The sequence below is a fragment of the Martes martes genome (assembly GCF_963455335.1).
Source record: "Martes martes genome assembly, chromosome: 7".
Classification (NCBI taxonomy): domain Eukaryota; kingdom Metazoa; phylum Chordata; class Mammalia; order Carnivora; family Mustelidae; genus Martes; species Martes martes.
Genome location: NC_137894.1, coordinates 50,758,168 through 50,775,539, shown reverse-complemented (window position 1 = coordinate 50,775,539; position 17,372 = coordinate 50,758,168). Strand labels below are relative to the sequence as shown.

Here is a 17,372-nt window from a genome sequence, read left to right as displayed (position 1 = left end):
ACTGCACACAAAGCTCCATGTGTGGGCTGACAGACTGTGTTGAAAACTCCCTGGCTACTAGATTCACTGGTACAGTCGGAAAACAGCTTTTGCAACTGTGCACATGGACTACTCATACTAACTTTATCTACTAAAATTCCCAGTAATTTTTCGCACATGATGCTAAAGAGACACCTATGAAGTTGGCCTTTTGGGACCAAAACAATGACTTCAAGCTTTTATCTTAGATTCAGCCCTTGTAACTTCTTTAGTTTTATCATCCATTATTATCATCCATTTAGCTTATTTTTATCATCCATTCTCTGAGCAGTCCTCTGAGTTTTATATTCTTTATAAAATGAATGAGTCACCAATGATATTCAAGCCAATGATAAGAGCTCAACAAGACCATGGTGCCTGAGTGGCTCAGTCAGTTAAGTGTCCCACTTGGTCTTGGCTCAGATCATCTCAGGATCCTGAGATCGAGTCCCAAGTCAGGCTCCACACTCAGTGGAGTCTGTTGAAAGATTCTCTCCCCCATTTCTCCCTCCACTGTCTCCCTCTCAAATAAACAAATAAATCTTAGGGAAAAAAGAGAAACTACTACAAAACGTATCACTATAATCTAAAGGAACTGAATACTTAGCTCCCTCTGGTCTTGCAGCCTAGTAACACTATTAGAATAGAATATTACTGTATAAATATCTTGTACCATGGTGAGGGCCACCCCTAGGGATGACAGAAGGGTGAAATGGTAGGAACCTACTTCCCAGTGACTTTGTGAGGTTACCATTCCTGCCTTAGGCTGCCTGTTGCCAGAATTCTTTTAACTGGGAGAGAAATGAACTATTTTATGTGAAGAAAAAAAAGATTGGTGTGGGGTGGCGGGGGAGAGTACAGACTGAAGTAATCCTAAAACCAAAATCCAAGCTTGAAGAGAATAAAGCCAAACTACAGTATTATTTTTCTCCAAACAAGTTTAATTCTGTTCTAGCCCCAAAGAAGGGGAAGAACCTAAAGTTTAAAAATAAAAATTGAAGAAAAAAAAAAAAAACCCCAAGCCATTAAAAAATTAAGCCCCCTCCCTCAGCAATAAATACTGAAATGATATATACACATGAGGCTCAGGAAGGAGGCAAGAACAAGAACCTTGGGAACACCATCCCATGGCAAGATCCCACAGTTCTACCAATTCCATGCTCTTTGCCTAAAACACAGAAGAGCAATGAAAGAGGCTGCAGGGATTACACCAAGGGAGTGTGTGGCCTCAAAGAGAGCTTGAACAGGATAAAAGGAGGGAAAGAAGAGACACACAGTGTCTCACAGGGCAGAGGAAAGGAAAAGTCATCATCTCAACGTCCCCCGCAGCCTGGCTGAGTCACGGGATGTAGGTGGTCCAGCTGCTAAGTGCCCGTGAGCTTCTTATCTCAACCCCATTCCTTAGCATGCAAGTCAGGTAAGATCATTCACACTGGGGCCGAGATGCCACTGTGGCAGCAGCCTGACTGCTGGAGCCCTGAGGCTTCCCATTCACCACCAGCAGGAGGGGTGTCTCCACACGAACACTGGAAAAGCAATAGTCCTAGAAAAGACAAACACACAGAGGTTCGTTATAGATCCTAAGACGGAAGCAACTTCAGCACAGGGATACACCAGTGGGGCTTTCTCCCCATTCCTTCCCCCTCAGGACATACACCCCTTACCTCTATCTCACATTAAAGAAGCAAAGCTGAGCTAGCAAAGGGATGTCATTTTCCCCAAGTTTTCAATCTTCAGAAGGAAAATCTGGGGAAAGTAACACTACACTACCACCAGCTCTCACAGAATCTGCCCTTCCTGTTGTTTCCTGACAAAACCAGATACACAGAGGGGCACCTGGCGGGCTCAGTCAGTGGAGCATGTGACTCTTGATCTCCGAGCTGTGAGTTCAAGCCCATGCTGGATGTAGAGCTTACTTAAAAATAAAATCTTAGGGGCACCAGAGTGGCTCAGTCATTAAGCATCTGCCTTCAGCTCAGGTCATGATCCCAGGGTCCCGGCATCAAGCCCCATATCAGGCTCCCTGCTCGGTGGGGAGTCTGCTTCTCCTTCTCCCTTTCCCCCTGCTTGTGTTCCTTCTCTCACTGTGTATCTCTCTGTCAAATAAATAAAATCTTTTAAAAAATAAATAAAATAGAATCTTAAAAACAAAAACAAAAACCCAGATACACAGAGCCACCAGTAAAAATTCTGAGAAACTCTAAGTCCAAGTGTTTGTAAGGCCCGAAATTAATCTGCCAAATATAAATTCGAGTTACCTCTCCTTTTGCATCAGCAGGAAGAAACAGAATGTGTAGTTTAGACATTCTTCTAATAACAGAAAAGACAGCTCCCTTTACCAGTTCAAATGTATTTTAAGTTATAAAACATGTTAAAAAAAGATTTTTATCCAAAAAATACTTTCCCACCAGGAGTGTGAAGGCAGCCCTTTTAAGTCAAAGTAATGAGGTGAATTAAATCAATTTTTTTTTAACATCCTAACAGGAATATGGGCAATGACCAAAAAAAAAAAAAAAAAAGAAAAAAAAAGCCGATTTATAAAAGGAATATAGTCAATAAACATCTGATAAAATGTTCAACCTCACCAATAATCAAGAAACCAAAGCAAAACAATACTGATGCTGTATTTTTCATGTAAAAGCAGCATATAATGTTTCAAAGGTTTCTCACCAGAGCTGAGAAAACTACAAAGAAACACTCGCTCACATCTACTGTTGGTAAGAACTGGTACGACATTCCAAAAATTAACTTGGCAATATGTAGCAAAAGTCCTAGAATTCTGCATACCCTTTAGAGCCAGAATTCTACCTTAAAATTCATTTAGGTAAATAATCCTGGATACAGACAGATACAAATTTTTTCACTACAGTGCCTTTATGACAGGGAAAAATTAGAATAATCTATATCTGGGGGCAGTATATTTTTTCTGTAAATGGCCAAGTAACAGTTTAGGCTCTATGGGCTCTACGGTCTCTGTCACAGAACTATTCAACTCGGACACTGCAAAAAGCAGCCACAGACAATCATGAACAAATTGAGCATGGCTAGGTTCCAAAAAAATTAATTTGTGGACACTGAAATTTGGATTTTCTGGAATTTTCAGGTATCACCAATTATTATTCTTCTTCCAATTGCTTTTATTTGAAAATACAGACACTATCCTTGTCTCACAGGCCATTTGAAACAGGCAGGGAGCCACATTTGGTCAATAGGCCACCAGCTGTCAACCCCTAATCTAAATGTGAAAAGTGGTTAAACAGCGACTCATGTAAGATTTCTGTGATGATGCAATGAGCCAGTACAGGCAAAAAAGCTCTTAACCCAGCATCTAGCAGTCAGTTAAGTATTCAGTAAATATTAACTATCATCATTGTCCTTATCACCACCTCTGCCTGTCCATTTAAAACAATGTTGTAGAATATGTAAAAACACAGGAAATATTCACAAACATTACATATACTATTCCACTCTTTTTAAAAATATACATATGAATGTGCATGTACAGATTTATGAAAAAAAAGACTAAAGGTATACAGACAAACCTGCTAACAGTAATAACATCTGAGTGATAATATTTTGGTCCAGTTTTTAAAAAATTTTTGTTAAGCTAACTGGCATCTAACATTGTGCAAGTTTAAGGTGTAAGCATGTTTATTTAATGTATTTATATACTGGAATCTGATGACCACCACGGTGTTAGCTAACACCTCTATCATGTCATGTAATTGTCATTGCTTTTTTTGTCGTGGGAACAATTAAGATCCAGTCTCTTGGCAGCTCGGACGTACATAATACCATGTTGTTGTCTGTAGTCACTATACTATGCATTATGTCTCCAGGACATACTTATCTACTGCAAGTCTGACGTTAAACAATATCTCCCTAATATGCCCACTCCCACAGCCCCTGGCAACTACAATTCTAGTCTCTGTTCTCCTAAATTCAGCTTTATTACTTTCTACAGAGAAGTGATACCATACAGTATTTGTCTTTCTCTGTCCAGTCCATTTTTAAAATTCTTTTTGTTTACCAGTAGTTTCCCTTTTTAGTAAAAAAAAAAAAAAAATTACGTGTATGCATACGTATACACACATACATATACATGCATTATTTTACATATTTGTTAAAGGAAATAAACTCGGCCCCACTTTCAGAGCCTATGAGCTGGGAACAAATCCTGGCCATCACTCACTTTTCCTTTGTGCTGAATTTGGTGAAGCCGGAGGTTGGGCTCAGGAATGGCTACAGAGTCCCCAATGAGCACTCCCCAACTCTGTACCATGTTATACACCATCACTGCATAGCAAGGTCCATCTGAATCTACCAGGCCAAATGTACTGCCAGGTTAAGATGGGTTAAGGGAGGGGTGGGGAGGAAAGTGGGCAGGAAAGAAGAGCAAAAACAGTGGTTTTAAAATACCAACAAAATAAACAAATGCTTTCTCAGTTACTTAGAACACTTATGACAGGTAACCTCATCCACTACGCACGTCTGAGTCCTCATCTTTCATACATATATAGTAGCTTTGATAAAGCTTACACACGAGACTCATCAGTCACTTTGCCACACACTTGAGATGTATGCACGCTGGGACCATTCAACAAATACTAATAATGAACCAGCTCAAAATGTGGCAGCTGCAACTTTATTCCTGGTCTATCAATTTAACCATCATAACCTTCCAATTCTCTAACCATCACCGCCGATGTCACTGAATCCCACAAACTTTCAGTGAATACCTATCACGTGTCAAGCTTTGTGCTTAGTGAGAAGACACTGATCCAGCTGTAAGCTTACAGTCTAGCAGGAGTCAGACACTTAAACTGTCACTTACAAGACAAGTGTGAGAGGTGCTAGAACAGCTTCTCCCTCATGCTGAGTTCAGTGAGGCCAAAGGTGGGACCATGGGAACCCAGAGGAGAAAGCAGGGGAGTTTTCCTTTAGAAGGAGGGCCTCAACTGGAATGTAAAGGATGAAAAATTATCTGGGTTACAAAAAGAAAACTAATCCTCAGTAGGAACAGAAAACCTCTGGGGGAATGGGAATAGGGATTACCTGGGAAGGAACACAAGAGAACTTTCTGAGGTGCTGGTAAGTAATGCGCTCTATCTTGACAGGTGTTTGGGGTTACATAGATGTATGTTAGTCAAAATTTAGCAAATGTACACTAAGATTTGTATATTTCATTCTATGTAAATTTTACATAAAAAGAAGAAAACTAAATACTGAACTCGAGTTAATGATTACATGCTTAAGTATTTAGGGGAAAGTATGTTGATCTTTGCAATTTACTCTGCAATGCTCCAAAAATAAGATGGATCAATAGATTAATAAGGGGACACAGAGATACATGCGGAACCAAGTAAGATATTAGTGGTAGAATATGGGTGGTTGGGTACGCAGATGTTCACTGCAAAATTCTTTTTTTTTTTTTTTTTAAGATTTACTTATTTGTCAAAGAGAGAGAGCACAAGCAGACAGCGGCAGAGAGAGAAGCAGGCTCCCCACTGAGAAAAGAGCCTCATGTGAGACTCGATCCCAGGACCCTGGGATCATGACCTATGTTGAAGGCAGCCATTTAACCAACTGAGCCACCCAGGCATCCCTGTTCACTGCAAAATTCTTTTAATTTTGCTGTGTTTGAAAAGTTTAAAATAAAATGTTGGGGGGGAAATGTGAGTTGTATCAAGAAGCAGCCAAAGGATTATCCAGATAGACATGAGCTGTGTGTAAAGGTATGGAGGCATGAAAACAGCTGTTCTGGAACCTACAAAACTATGCCAAGACAGGAACAAGAGGCACAAGTGGGAAAGTGAAAGAGAATGGAAAGAGGCAGGCACAGAGCAGATTATGAAGGACTTTGCATGCTAAGCTAACCTAAGAGTTCAAACTTTATCCTGAAAGTAAGCACAGGAGTAAGAAGGGATTTTATACAAGAAATGGCTCTAACATTGTGTTGCTTCTCTACACTGTGAAAATATTTCTCCGTACTGTGGAACACTGGACAAAAAACAAGGAGTCCAAAGACCTGTCTGGAGAAGCAATAAGGGGCTACATTGTGTCCACAGAGATGGGGGGAGGGGGGGAGGGGGATGTATTGGACTTGATGAGTGCTGTAATGCAGGAGAATGGAGAATTCTAGAACAACTTCCAGAAGTATTAATTAAGTGACTGAGCAGAAGTGCACCACTGATTGACAAGGAAGTCAGGGTGGAGAAACAGTTTAGAGAGAAAGAGGAAGCAAGCAATTTTGGACATAGTGAGTTAGACATTTCTGTTGGGAGCCCAGAGGGAGCTGGATATAGGAATTCAAAACTTAGAAATGAGGCTTGGACTGGAGATACACCTGTGAGCATGGTGGGGACAGCCACAGCCTTGTATTTACAGCACATCACCAAAGGAGATGACCTCTAGAGATGGGAAAGAACTGGGGCTCATGGCACCACTTGGTATACCCAAATTCACAACCAACACCGCAGTCAAGCCCAGCACTCTGCTGGTGAAACCAATCAAAGTCTCAGAACCCTCTACACAGTATGGTAGGCAGCCACTGCTAAGCGATAGAAGCTAGCACCTATTTGCCATCCTGGTAATGGGAGAAAAGAGGAAAGGACAAAAACAGTGTCCTTCTGGACTTAACATTTAGAAGTTAAGAAAAAGAGAAACCGAGGAGCGACAAAACACTTGTCCTCGAGACCCCCTAAAATCCACATTTGTCCATCTCTCCTTCTTATTCCTCTTAGTTTTCGGGTCTGCTCTAATTAACTAAATTTTTCTCTACTACTTTCTTGCTCTTCAACTCGTGCATCTCTAGAGAATGCCACGGAGAAAGCTCAGGCATGTAACAGGAAGTATTTCGATTTGGATGAAGCAGAAGAGATATGAAAAGGAACAGTAAGAAAGAAGTCAGAATGTTGCAGAGCCATGTAGTGGAAGCCACTGAACCAAACACTGGTGATGCCAGACAAAACAAATTCAGTAGAAAACAAAAAAAGGAAACCAGTCAATGAGAGATCAGGAAGTAAGGGAAGGACCAAGGCTAATGACATGGACTAAACTGTAATTTTTCAAGAGTTAAAAATTTTCTAAGTGAGGGACACCTGGGTGGCTCAGTCGGTTAAGCATCTGCCTTCAGCTCAGGTCATGATCACAAGGTCCTAGGATGGAATCCCGCATTGGACTTCCTGCTCAGCAGGGAGCCTGCTTCTCCCTCTCCCTGTGCTTGCTGCTCTCCCTGCCTGTGCTCTCTCTCTCTCTGACAAATGAATAAAATCTTTTAAATAAATAAATAAATAAACATCTAAGTGCCTAGATGGCTCAGTCAGTACAATGTGTGACTCCTGACCTCGGGGCTGTGGGTTCAAGCCCTGCACTAAGAGTGTACAGATCACTTAAAAATAAAATCTTTCATGGGACGCCTGGGTGGCTCAGTTGGTTAAGCAGCTGCCTTCGGCTCAGGTCATGATCCCAGTGTCCTGGGATCAAGTCCCGTATCGGGCTCCTTGCTCAGCAGGGAGCCTCCTTCTCCCTCTGCCTCTGCCTGCCACTCTGTCTGCTTGTGCTCACTCTCTCTGACAAATAAATAAATAAAATAAAATAAAATAAAATCTTTCAATGAATCACTTAACATTACATCAAAAACTAACAGTGCATTATGTTTGCTAATTGAAAATAAAAATAAATAAATAAAAATAAAATCTTTAAAAAATACATATTTTCTAAGAGAATGTTCTTAACTCATTCTCTCTGCTAGACTGTAAGCACCTTCACTTGGATCCTTTACATTTCACTCCCTACCACACATATACCAGATGCTCAATAAATATTTGTTGAATAACATCTAAGACTATCTCCCCATCAGGCCTTAAATTCTAACTTAAAGTTAACCTTCCAGAACTGCCTAGGCATACCTAAGTCCCAACAGGACTGAAAACCATCCCTCTTCCAACTTCTGGGATCATGAAAACACAAAAAGGCAGGAGAATTTCAAGGTTTCCATCTGTCTTATAAAAACAGCATTCAAATTTCAGCTATGGATGTAGGAATCCAGAGCACCAAGCTCCGGGGGAAAAAAAAAAAAAGAACAGGTGGTGACAAAATCTATAGAGAGATTTGTGAAACATCTCCTAGATAATACCTGCTCACAGGACAGCCAGAGAGGGAAGCAGAACGCACTAATCTGTGACCACCAACAACGGCCTCACTGTCAGAGAAGGGCCAAGAAGTAAGACCCATTAGTTCAAAAGAATGAAAAAGAGGAAAGGTAAGAGAAACTCACAAGGGGACTTTCTCCTCTGTGGTGAGGCTGAACACCACCTTTCCTAGGACCACGACACCACTGTTCACCCCAGGCTGTAGGGCACTCAGTGGCTTGAGCTCCAGGGTCAATTTCTGCCCAGAGGCTGACTGGTAGCGCCCATCGCCGCAAGGGCCTAGATGGGCTGGGCGCAAGCTTCCCAGCATGCTCTGCAACTTTTTGGTCTTCACCTTTCCCTGCAAAAAAAAAGAAAAGGAAAAAGATAAAAAGCTATAAACTAGTCACTCTGTGAGAGTCTACTCCTACTCCCACCTACCCACTTCTGTAGATAGAGTCACTACGAATGAAGCCTATTTTATTCTTATTGTATTGATCCCCAGGAGAAGAAAAGCAGGATCCAGCCTTTTGACACCTTTACCTTGCTCTCAAGGAGGCTGGTTAATCTATTCAGGAATTCCAGAAGTTGCTGCTCTCGTCGCCGGGGCTCTGGCCAGGCAGGCTCCAGTGCTGCAGCCCGAGAGAAGCCCTCCAGGGCCTCCCCATAATTCTCTTCATATTTATGTAACTGCACAAGAAGTAAATGAAAACCTCCCAATTACATGTGTATCTAACACAAACTATGCCAGGGGGAGTAACAGCACAATGTGCTAGGAATCTACAGAAATAAATTGTCTCCTTTCCAGTGGTTTCCCTGATCTATGACAAACAGCCTAAAGAAAGAATAATGCTTTACATCCCTCCTCCTGGCTCAGGGGATCACAAATCCTGAAGATGGAATCGTTTCAAAGACGCTAACTTCCAAATTCGAACATAGTTATGCTGCATACAGTAGGTCATTCTATTTTTATATTTATAACGAACATTTCAGAAGAGTCTCCTAAACTGTCCCTCCACCCTCCTGCCTCCTCGGCCCCGTCCTCTTTCCCGCCATAGACTCCATCAGATCCTAAATCAAACTGGGCCAACCCTCCCTCGAAATAATGTGGCTTTTCTCTCACAGTTTGTACACAGCCCTGTCCCTATGAATACTCAGTTATTGTCCCAGGCAAAGACTCAGATGTCACCTAGGTGACTTGCAGATGACCGCCACCCCACGGGTCTTACCGTTGCCCTGTTCAGATGAAGATCAGGATTGCTGCAAGCTGTCCTGTCAACCTTCTCCTGTAGTAGGAGAAAAGGATGATCAGTGGATCCTGTCTCATTCTTACGGATGGCCATGCCCAACATGGCCTAGTCCTCTCCCCCTGCAAAAATTCGAGTTTCTTCCTTGTCAAAATGTTATCTATACCCACACTGTTATACAGTAACTGCCTGAGTGGTATATTACATAGTCCCTGACACCTTAAGGAGGTAAGGGTTTAGGGGTGTGTATCAAACTTTGAATATAATTTATCCATGTGATAGTACAAAAATAAATGTATAAAAGCATTTTTTTATAAAAGCATTTTGATTAAAAAAAATTTTAACGGTGATATAATGGTATAAATGAGGAAAGCCTAGAAAAGAAATGTCATCAATTTAATGCATTTCCTGTGCCCATTAGCCCCGCTCCAGGTACAGGCAGAAGCATGTTTCTACATTCAAGCCCCCTTCAAAATCCACTGAAAATCAAATTCTGATTCTCTAATTTAAATAGATGACCAGAAACCACATGAAAGTGCAGACGGATGTGAAGAAACTGCTATGTTCATGGCCATGTTCAGCTTATTTTTCTGATTATGTTCATTGCCTAGCACATTATAAAAGTAAAAACAACATGGATTAAAACTGTTTAAATGGGGACGCCTAGGTGGTTCAGTCGGTTAAGCTGCTGCCTTTGGCTCAGGTCATGATCCCAGGGTCCTGGGATTGAGTTCCGCATCGGGCACCTTGCTCGGCAGGGAGCCTGCTTCTCTTTCCGCCTCTGCCTGCCGCTCTGCCTGCTTGTGCACTCACGCTCTCTCTCTCTCTCTCTCTGACAAATAAATAAATAAAATCTTAAAAAGAAAAAAACTGTTTAAATGATTGGTTCAAACATGTTTAAAAATGCAGGTTTGGGGGCGCCTGGGTGGCTCAGTGGGTTAAGCCTCTGCCTTCGGCTCAGGCCATGATCTCAGGGTCCTGGGATCGAGCCCCACATCGGGCTCTCTGCTCAGCGGGGAGCCTGCTTCTCCCTCTCTCTCTCTGCCTGCCTCTCTGCCTACTTGTGATCTCTCTCTGTCAAATAAATAAATAAAATCTTAAAAAAAAAAAAAACGCAGGTTTGCATAAAGAAACTAAGAGTTAAAAGCAACAATTTGGTGGAAGCCAAATATAAAATTTTTAAAGAATACACTGTTACTATTTTTTAAAATGTAAACATCCACCAAAGTAAGAAATTAGACTAAAATATAACTCCTCTGCCTTCAAGTTCCCTGATGGAAAAAAATCAGTCCCTCAACTACAAACATGAACAGAAGGTAGCTATATTCTCTATTCTGTTACACAGAACAAAATACATAATACTAAGTTAAAAGGCAATTCTTTATGTCAAGACAAGCAAGAAAGCAAAAAAAGAGAGATGAATATGAGGCCCAAATAAAAACTGCTTAGAAGGCCAATGTGAACCTTCTTATAAGGAGTAATCAAGAGCTCAAGCCTGAAGGAATCCCCCATGTAAGCGGCTGTTGATAGAAAAACAGCCCGAAAGGCCTAAGCAGAGCATGAGCTCCACTGGATTGATCCTGAAGAAATGATGCAGAATAAGCTAGATGCTGTTTTCTATTTTAAAGCTTTCATTTTTAAGTAATCTCTAGACCCCACATGGGGCTTAAACTCACAACCCCAAGATAAGAGTCTCGTGCTCTACCAGCTGAGCCAGCCAAGTGTCTCCACTGTTTTTGATTTTAGCCTGTGGGAAACCCAGAGTCATAGTGTCTCATGGTTAACCGCAGGATAGCACTTCATTTATACTTAAGTATTAGAGCTTTCATTTTTCTTTAAACACATATACAAATATTAATAAACATTATTTTAATATAGACTTTTTTCCCCACCACAAAAGATGAACACATTGGGATGGGTTCTGGGATTTGGTCATAAGTGCTCGCAGGAAATCCAGGTAGTTCAAAGACCTATCTAGCACTGAGGCACCCTTTAAGTAGCTGCTAATACCCCAGTTATAAGGAGAAATAAGTCACCCCTGCAGACACAGCTTTGCAAAACCATGCACACTTGATGCCACTGATTACTGTCCATGTTGCTTGCTAAAGAGCCACACAGAAGACTGAATGACACTCTTGCTTCTGTTGTGACCATAAATACTTACTGCTTGGGCATAGGCACTGAGGGCTTGCTGGGAGATCTTGGGGTTCTGGCCAGTATTGAAGTAAAGAGAAAGATACGCATTCCCCAGAATATCTGAAAGAAAAACAAACGGATTCTAGTTCCTCGTGTAAGGGGCTTGGAAGTCACCACTCCACCCTGATGGACTGAAAAACCCACAACTCTTCTTGGATCCATAAGATAGGGAACAACACAGGGCAAACTACTGCCCCTAAAACTGGAGACAGACAGGCAAACATAGGTCCTGTGGCTCACCAGGGCAGAAACTCACGAGCCGCAGGAACCAGTGCTGAGGTAGGAACACCTCAATTGTAACTGACGAAGAGTTGGGGGTTCAATGTGGACAAGTCAGGGAGTCAGAAACTCCCGGGGTCCCAGGCATAAGGAGGTCCCCATATTATTGTGAAATTTACCTCCAGAAGCTCAACCAGATTCGCACAGCAAGTATCCGAGAAAAATCCCCTCATACTTCCAGCAGGGGAAAGGGGAGAAAGAACTGTTCCGAAATATGCTAGAGCACCCTTTTCTTCACGAGGCCTGCCCTTAGAAGAAACTAGCTAACCAGAGCCTAACTAACCTAAGGAAGGAAAATTTCCATCTGGCTGTAGCCATCCATGTGGGGGAGGGGAGACACCCAGCCACAGCCCACTCTAGCCACCCTGCCCCACCTAAGTAGGGGAAAAACCCTGAGAAACACAGTGGTGAGTCACCTCAGAGCCCAGGTTCAGGATATAACCTATTTTGGTCACCCTCAAAAGACTCTCTGAAAGGTCCCCCATCTGACAGACCCCAGTGATAACACCGTATTTAGTATACTCCAAATTCCACCGGGATAAAGAGGCGAACACAGAGCCAAAGCAGAAACCTGAGCAGACCGCACAAGAGCCCTGCCTTGCTTATGTGGAAACATAAGCGTCCTTTCTCGGATGTAAAGATCCAAGAGTTCCTAGAACCGTGGTTCATCAAAATACCTTTCAGGCTTCTTCAAAACAAAGATGCCCAGGCTTGACATTAAAAGTCAGACCTAATAGGTGGGCTCCAGAAGATTCTGGCATGTGTGGCCATGTTGAGAACCACTGCTCTAGAAACTTGTGGCATTGTGGGAGGATCTTTCAAGAGCACTCACACCAGGAGCGGCCATCGTGGACATCCATCTGCACAGCCAACTTAGCCTGTCGGACACTGTCCATGACATGATGAGAATGTTCATCTCCAGTGTCAGTCCGCAGCTGGCGAAGCACCATGGACAGGTTTTGAAGGGAGACCTTGTTCTTGCACTGCAAACGGAGAAGACACATACGCAACCTTCCTGATTCTAATTCCCCTTTCCAGATCTTTTCTATCTTAATCTTCTAAATCTAATTTCTCATCTTGATTCTTAGCACTGTCTACAAGGATCAACTTGGCTGTTAATTTTTCTTCACTTCTCATCTACCCCTGAAACTGATCCCATCATCTTCTTCCTTTCTCAGTCTCTATCCCTGTTTTCCTCAGCCAGGTCTGTTCTCTGACTCTTCCTCCCCTCTGATTCCATTCTCCTAGTTCTAGTACAATCCTATTCTGGTATTCATATACTAGGGAGATTCACAGAACCAAAGAAATGTGTTTCCCCAGATGGCTCACATGGGTCAGGGCTCCTGAGAAGCAGGTGTGGGCAGCCGCAATATCACCTTTCTTCCAGTACACCTCACCCAGCTGGTTCCAGGCTTCCACCAGCTTGGGCTCCAGCTTCACAGCCTTTGACAGAAGCTCCTCAGCCTTAGGACTGTAGTCTGGAGTCACATTCAGTGCCTTCCCAGTCAGCATCAGAACCTGTGCCTTGCCCTGGACAGAACCTAGGAGGAAGGGGAAAATGGAGAAAATTGGAAAAACCCAGGCAGTCTTAGAGAAGACCAGGGCACTTTTCTCAAGCAATAACCTCAGGTCGGCCCCAGGAATGAAATAGTTGAAGAAAATCTTTATGAACAAACCACTTATTGAAAGCCTATCAAGGCAGAGTAGTATGTTAGGTAATGGGGAAACAAAGAAAGCATTATCCCTACCTTGGAAGGGCTTACAATCTAGTGGAGAGGACAAAGCATATTCGTGAAAGATTAAAACAACAATGAAAAGGGGCATACGCCAATAAATGGGCTCTACCAAGTGAAAAGGAGGGGCACTGGGTGACAGTCAGTTAAGCATCCGACTCTTGATTTCAGCTCATGTCATGATCTCAGGATCGTGAGATCAAGCCCCACATCAGGCTCCATGCTCAGCAGAGAGTCTGCTTGGGATTCTCTCTCTCCCGCTGCCCCTCCCTCACTGACCCCCCACCCCAAACAACATGCTTGCTCACTCTCATTCCCTCAAATAAATCTTTGAAAAGGTTTTAAAAAGAAGTGAAAAGGAGAAAAGACTAGATCCTCCAGTTAAGAAAATGATGTACACAAAGAGAGGCAGAAACCCATGTGGCATGTTCAAGGGAGAATAGATAGTCCAACCTGAAAGACACAAAAAGTTCCTCTGTAAGTAAGTAGTCAGAGATAAGGGTAGAAGAGAAAAAAAAAAAAAAAGAAAAACAGTCAATGAGACCTGAATACCAAATTAAGGTGTTTAGACTTCAACCAGTCAACAGTAGGAATCTCTGAATATACTTGAGCAAGGAGGCAGAAAAAAAGGTAAGATTAAATACAGGAAGGAATATTTAGAAAGATAATTGCATGATCATTACATATATTAATTTGGAAGTAAAAGAAATTAGAGGCAGAAACGTCAGTTAAGAGATTAAGGGCACCTGGGTAGCACAGACGGTTGAGTGTCCGTCCAACTCTCGGTTTCAGCTGAGGTCATGATCTTGGAGTCTTGAGATCGACCCCCGAGTAAGGCTCCACTCAGCCAACAGGGAGTCTCCTCCCCCTCCCCCTTGCCCGTCCCCCAACTCTCACTCTCTCTCTCTCTCTCACACACACACACACACACACACACACCCTCTCTCTCTCCCCCCTTCTCAAATAAGTAAATAAATCTTAAAAAAAAAAAAAGTAGTTTAAGGAACAGTTATGTTCTTTTACAGCATCTGCTATAATCAAACTTCAGAAAACATAGTTTAAAGGACTAAAAGGTAGCCATCCTACAGAGGGGCCCTCAGAAGAAATACTCTGTTGTACCATCCTGTAGCAACCACAAATAGGATACCAAAGGGTTTACAGAGGGAGAGCAAAACTCTACCGCATTCCGGTGAAGGGCAGGGGGTTGCGCGCTCCTTGCCACTCATACCCACTACTTCCTCCATCTGCTGCAGGGTCTTCTCCATCTCCTCCCGCACATCCTGTTGCTTCCTTCCAGCATCCTCAACACCATGTGTCTCAAAATAGCACTCTCGAAACAAATACAGCTGATCCACCAGTTCCTGGGAAGCATAAGAAAGGCACCATTAAGAGGAGAGAATGCCAGACACAGAAATTGGAAACTGGCTAGCCATACCAGCTCTGTTCTAGAAATACGGATCCGCTCTCTCACTGAGGAATGACACAAGAGGCAAGCAGACGGGTCTCCCAAAATGCCACAGATCATGAAGAAAAGTAGCCAGGTCCCAGACCGCTCTCGTGTGGTCCCCTGCCAGTCTCAGCACCATGATGATAGTTCTCTCTCCTCCAGCCCCAGCAGGGCTTCCAGCATGACTAAGCACTTCATGTACCACAGTCAAGAGGAGGGAAACACTTTGCAACTTGAGATAAAACAAAGTTAATAATAAAACAGAGATAAACCAGTAATAAGGTTACTGGTCCCCAGAGCACAAAATTTCGAAATGCACCCTTAAAACTGGACTTCCTAACAAAAAAATCCTATCCCTGATTTTTCTTGTACTAGTACCTGACCTTTGCAATGATGATGACCAACATGAGAGAACCATTGCTTTCCACAACAAACAGATCAACTTAAGTTTGAGGATCTTGGTATTTTTACAGGATTTTGTTTCTTTAAATACTTGTGGGTTTTGTTGTTTTTTTGTTTTGTTTTTGTCAAGTCACCTTCTGGCTCTCTTGCATTTGACCCTAAGTAAATGTTCCCTTTCCTACTTTTTTTTAAGATTTTATTTATTTGTTTCAGAAAGAGAGAGCATGAGAGGAGAGAAGCAGACTCCCTGCTGAGCAGGAGTCTGACATGGGACTTGATCCCCGGACTCCAGGATCATGACCTGAGCTGAAGACAGTTGCTTAACCAACTGAGCCACCCAGGCACCTCCCCCGTTTCCTATTTTAAATGCCTCTGTCTCTGAGTCTTCCTGTGACAACAAAGCCTTTCCACTATTTATTCTTTACTGAAACTGACCAGCAGCAGAAATATATAACACAGTTCTGCCACATCTTAAATACCTCTAGTTGCCCATTTCAAAGCAGGTAAGCAGCGAAGAAATGGCCTTTGTGGGAATCACAACACATGTAATAGCCCCTGCAGATCTACCATACACATGTGTATACTACTTGTGACGGGTGAACGGAGGGAGAAGAAAAACCTCCCTAAGAACGTGCAAGAATAAAGTTAGGAGCAACAAATCCTCTTCCACACGGGACTGAAACTGAGTGTAGTCAGGGCGGCAGCAGAAGGTCCTACCACACGGCTGCGCTCCTCCCCCGGCCCGGGAGGCTCCCTCTCCCACCGCGGCTGCACCCTCAGGAGTTGTTATAGTAACCGCACTGACACATGCAGCCTCCTGCATGCGCCACGGAATTCGCTGGTACTACATAAACTGGGCTCCCCGCTTCTTCCCGAGTAACAAAGGCACACACAGATTTTAATCTATAGTCCCACCTGCAATTTCTGCAAGACCTGCTTGACTTCCTCGTCTTCATCAGCCATCATTTCCCAGCCACTCTCCGCTTCTCCGCCCCCAACTTTGTAACCACAGAGACTCATACCCACCCCCCACACCCCGCATCCTGGAGCCAGAGCGACATCTAGGGCACTGGAGGTTTATCTGCATCTGAGTAGAGGAACTGGTGGAATAATGGGTTTGGTTTGGGGGTTTTGTTTTTGCTTTTTATGTGTCCAAACATTTTTTTAATTAAAAAAATACATGGACTAATTATACATTTAATAAATTAAAATGGTGGTTTCTGATTACAAGAAAAAAAACAAAAAAGTTTTCGTATAAGAATCACTATAAAGTTATAATGCAAATACATTTTTTATTAAATTTTTTAATTTATTTTCAGCGTAACAGTATTCATTGTTTTTGCACCACACCCAGTGCTCCATGCAATCTGTGCCCTCCCTAATACCCACCACCTGGTTCCCCCAACCTCCCACCCCCGCCCCTTCAAAACCCTCAGGTTGTTTTTCAGAGACCATAGTCTCTCATGGTTCACCTCCCCTTCCAATTTCCCTCAACCCCCTTCTCCTCTCCATCTACCCTTGTCCTCCATATTATTTGTTATGCTCCACAAATAAGTGAAACCATATGATACTTGACTCTCTCTGTTTGACTTATTTCACTCAGCATAATCTCTTCCAGTCCTGTCCATGTTGCTACAAAAGTTGGGTATTCGTCCTTTCTGATGGAGGCATAATACTCCATAGTGTATATGGACCACATCTTCCCTATCCATTCATCCGTTGAAGGGCATCTTGGTTCTTTCCACAGTTTGGCGACCGTGGCCATTGCTGCTATAAACATTGGGGTACAGATGGCCATTCTTTTCACTACATCTGTATCTTTGGGGTAAATACCCAGCAGTGCAATTGCAGGGTCATAGGGAAGCTCTATTTTTAATTTCTTGAGGAATCTCCACACTGTTCTCCAAAGTGGATGCAC

General features: G+C 42.8%; 1 protein-coding gene across 6 annotated transcripts; it reads right to left on the bottom strand.

Moving 5' to 3' along the window:
* Positions 1–938: 938 nt before the first annotated feature.
* On the bottom strand, positions 939–16,462 carry TTC5 (tetratricopeptide repeat domain 5). 6 transcript variants are annotated; one of them, XM_080809811.1, is made up of 10 exons: positions 16,370–16,462; positions 14,834–14,966; positions 13,202–13,413; positions 12,705–12,855; positions 11,562–11,653; positions 9,380–9,436; positions 8,694–8,840; positions 8,297–8,511; positions 4,211–4,355; positions 939–1,561 (listed from the first exon to the last, which is right to left on the bottom strand). In XM_080809811.1, exons 1-10 carry the CDS (start codon positions 16,418–16,420, stop codon positions 1,442–1,444), a joined length of 1,323 nt encoding a protein of 440 aa, XP_080665937.1. In that variant the 5' UTR covers positions 16,421–16,462; the 3' UTR covers positions 939–1,441. The 6 variants fall into 6 exon arrangements, with proteins under 6 accessions (XP_080665937.1, XP_080665938.1, XP_080665939.1 ...); XM_080809812.1 differs by lacking the exon at positions 16,370–16,462 and adding an exon at positions 15,041–15,260; XM_080809813.1 differs by lacking the exon at positions 16,370–16,462 and adding an exon at positions 15,077–15,260.
* Between the last annotated feature and the right edge of the window lie 910 nt (positions 16,463–17,372).

What these genes read in the sequence shown, in the direction of transcription:
- TTC5 (XM_080809812.1), bottom strand. Translation starts at nt 15,130, where the DNA reads ATGATCTGTGGCATTTTGGGAGACCCGTCTGCTTGCCTCTTGTGTCAT. An exon ending in GCAGATGGAGGAAGTAGTGG is followed by an intron (nt 13,414 to 14,833) that starts GTATGAGTGGCA and finishes CCTTCCTCCTAG; the next exon opens with GTTCTGTCCAGGGCAAGGCA. An exon ending in TCAGTGCCTATGCCCAAGCA is followed by an intron (nt 9,437 to 11,561) that starts GTAAGTATTTAT and finishes CTCCTACTACAG; the next exon opens with GAGAAGGTTGACAGGACAGC.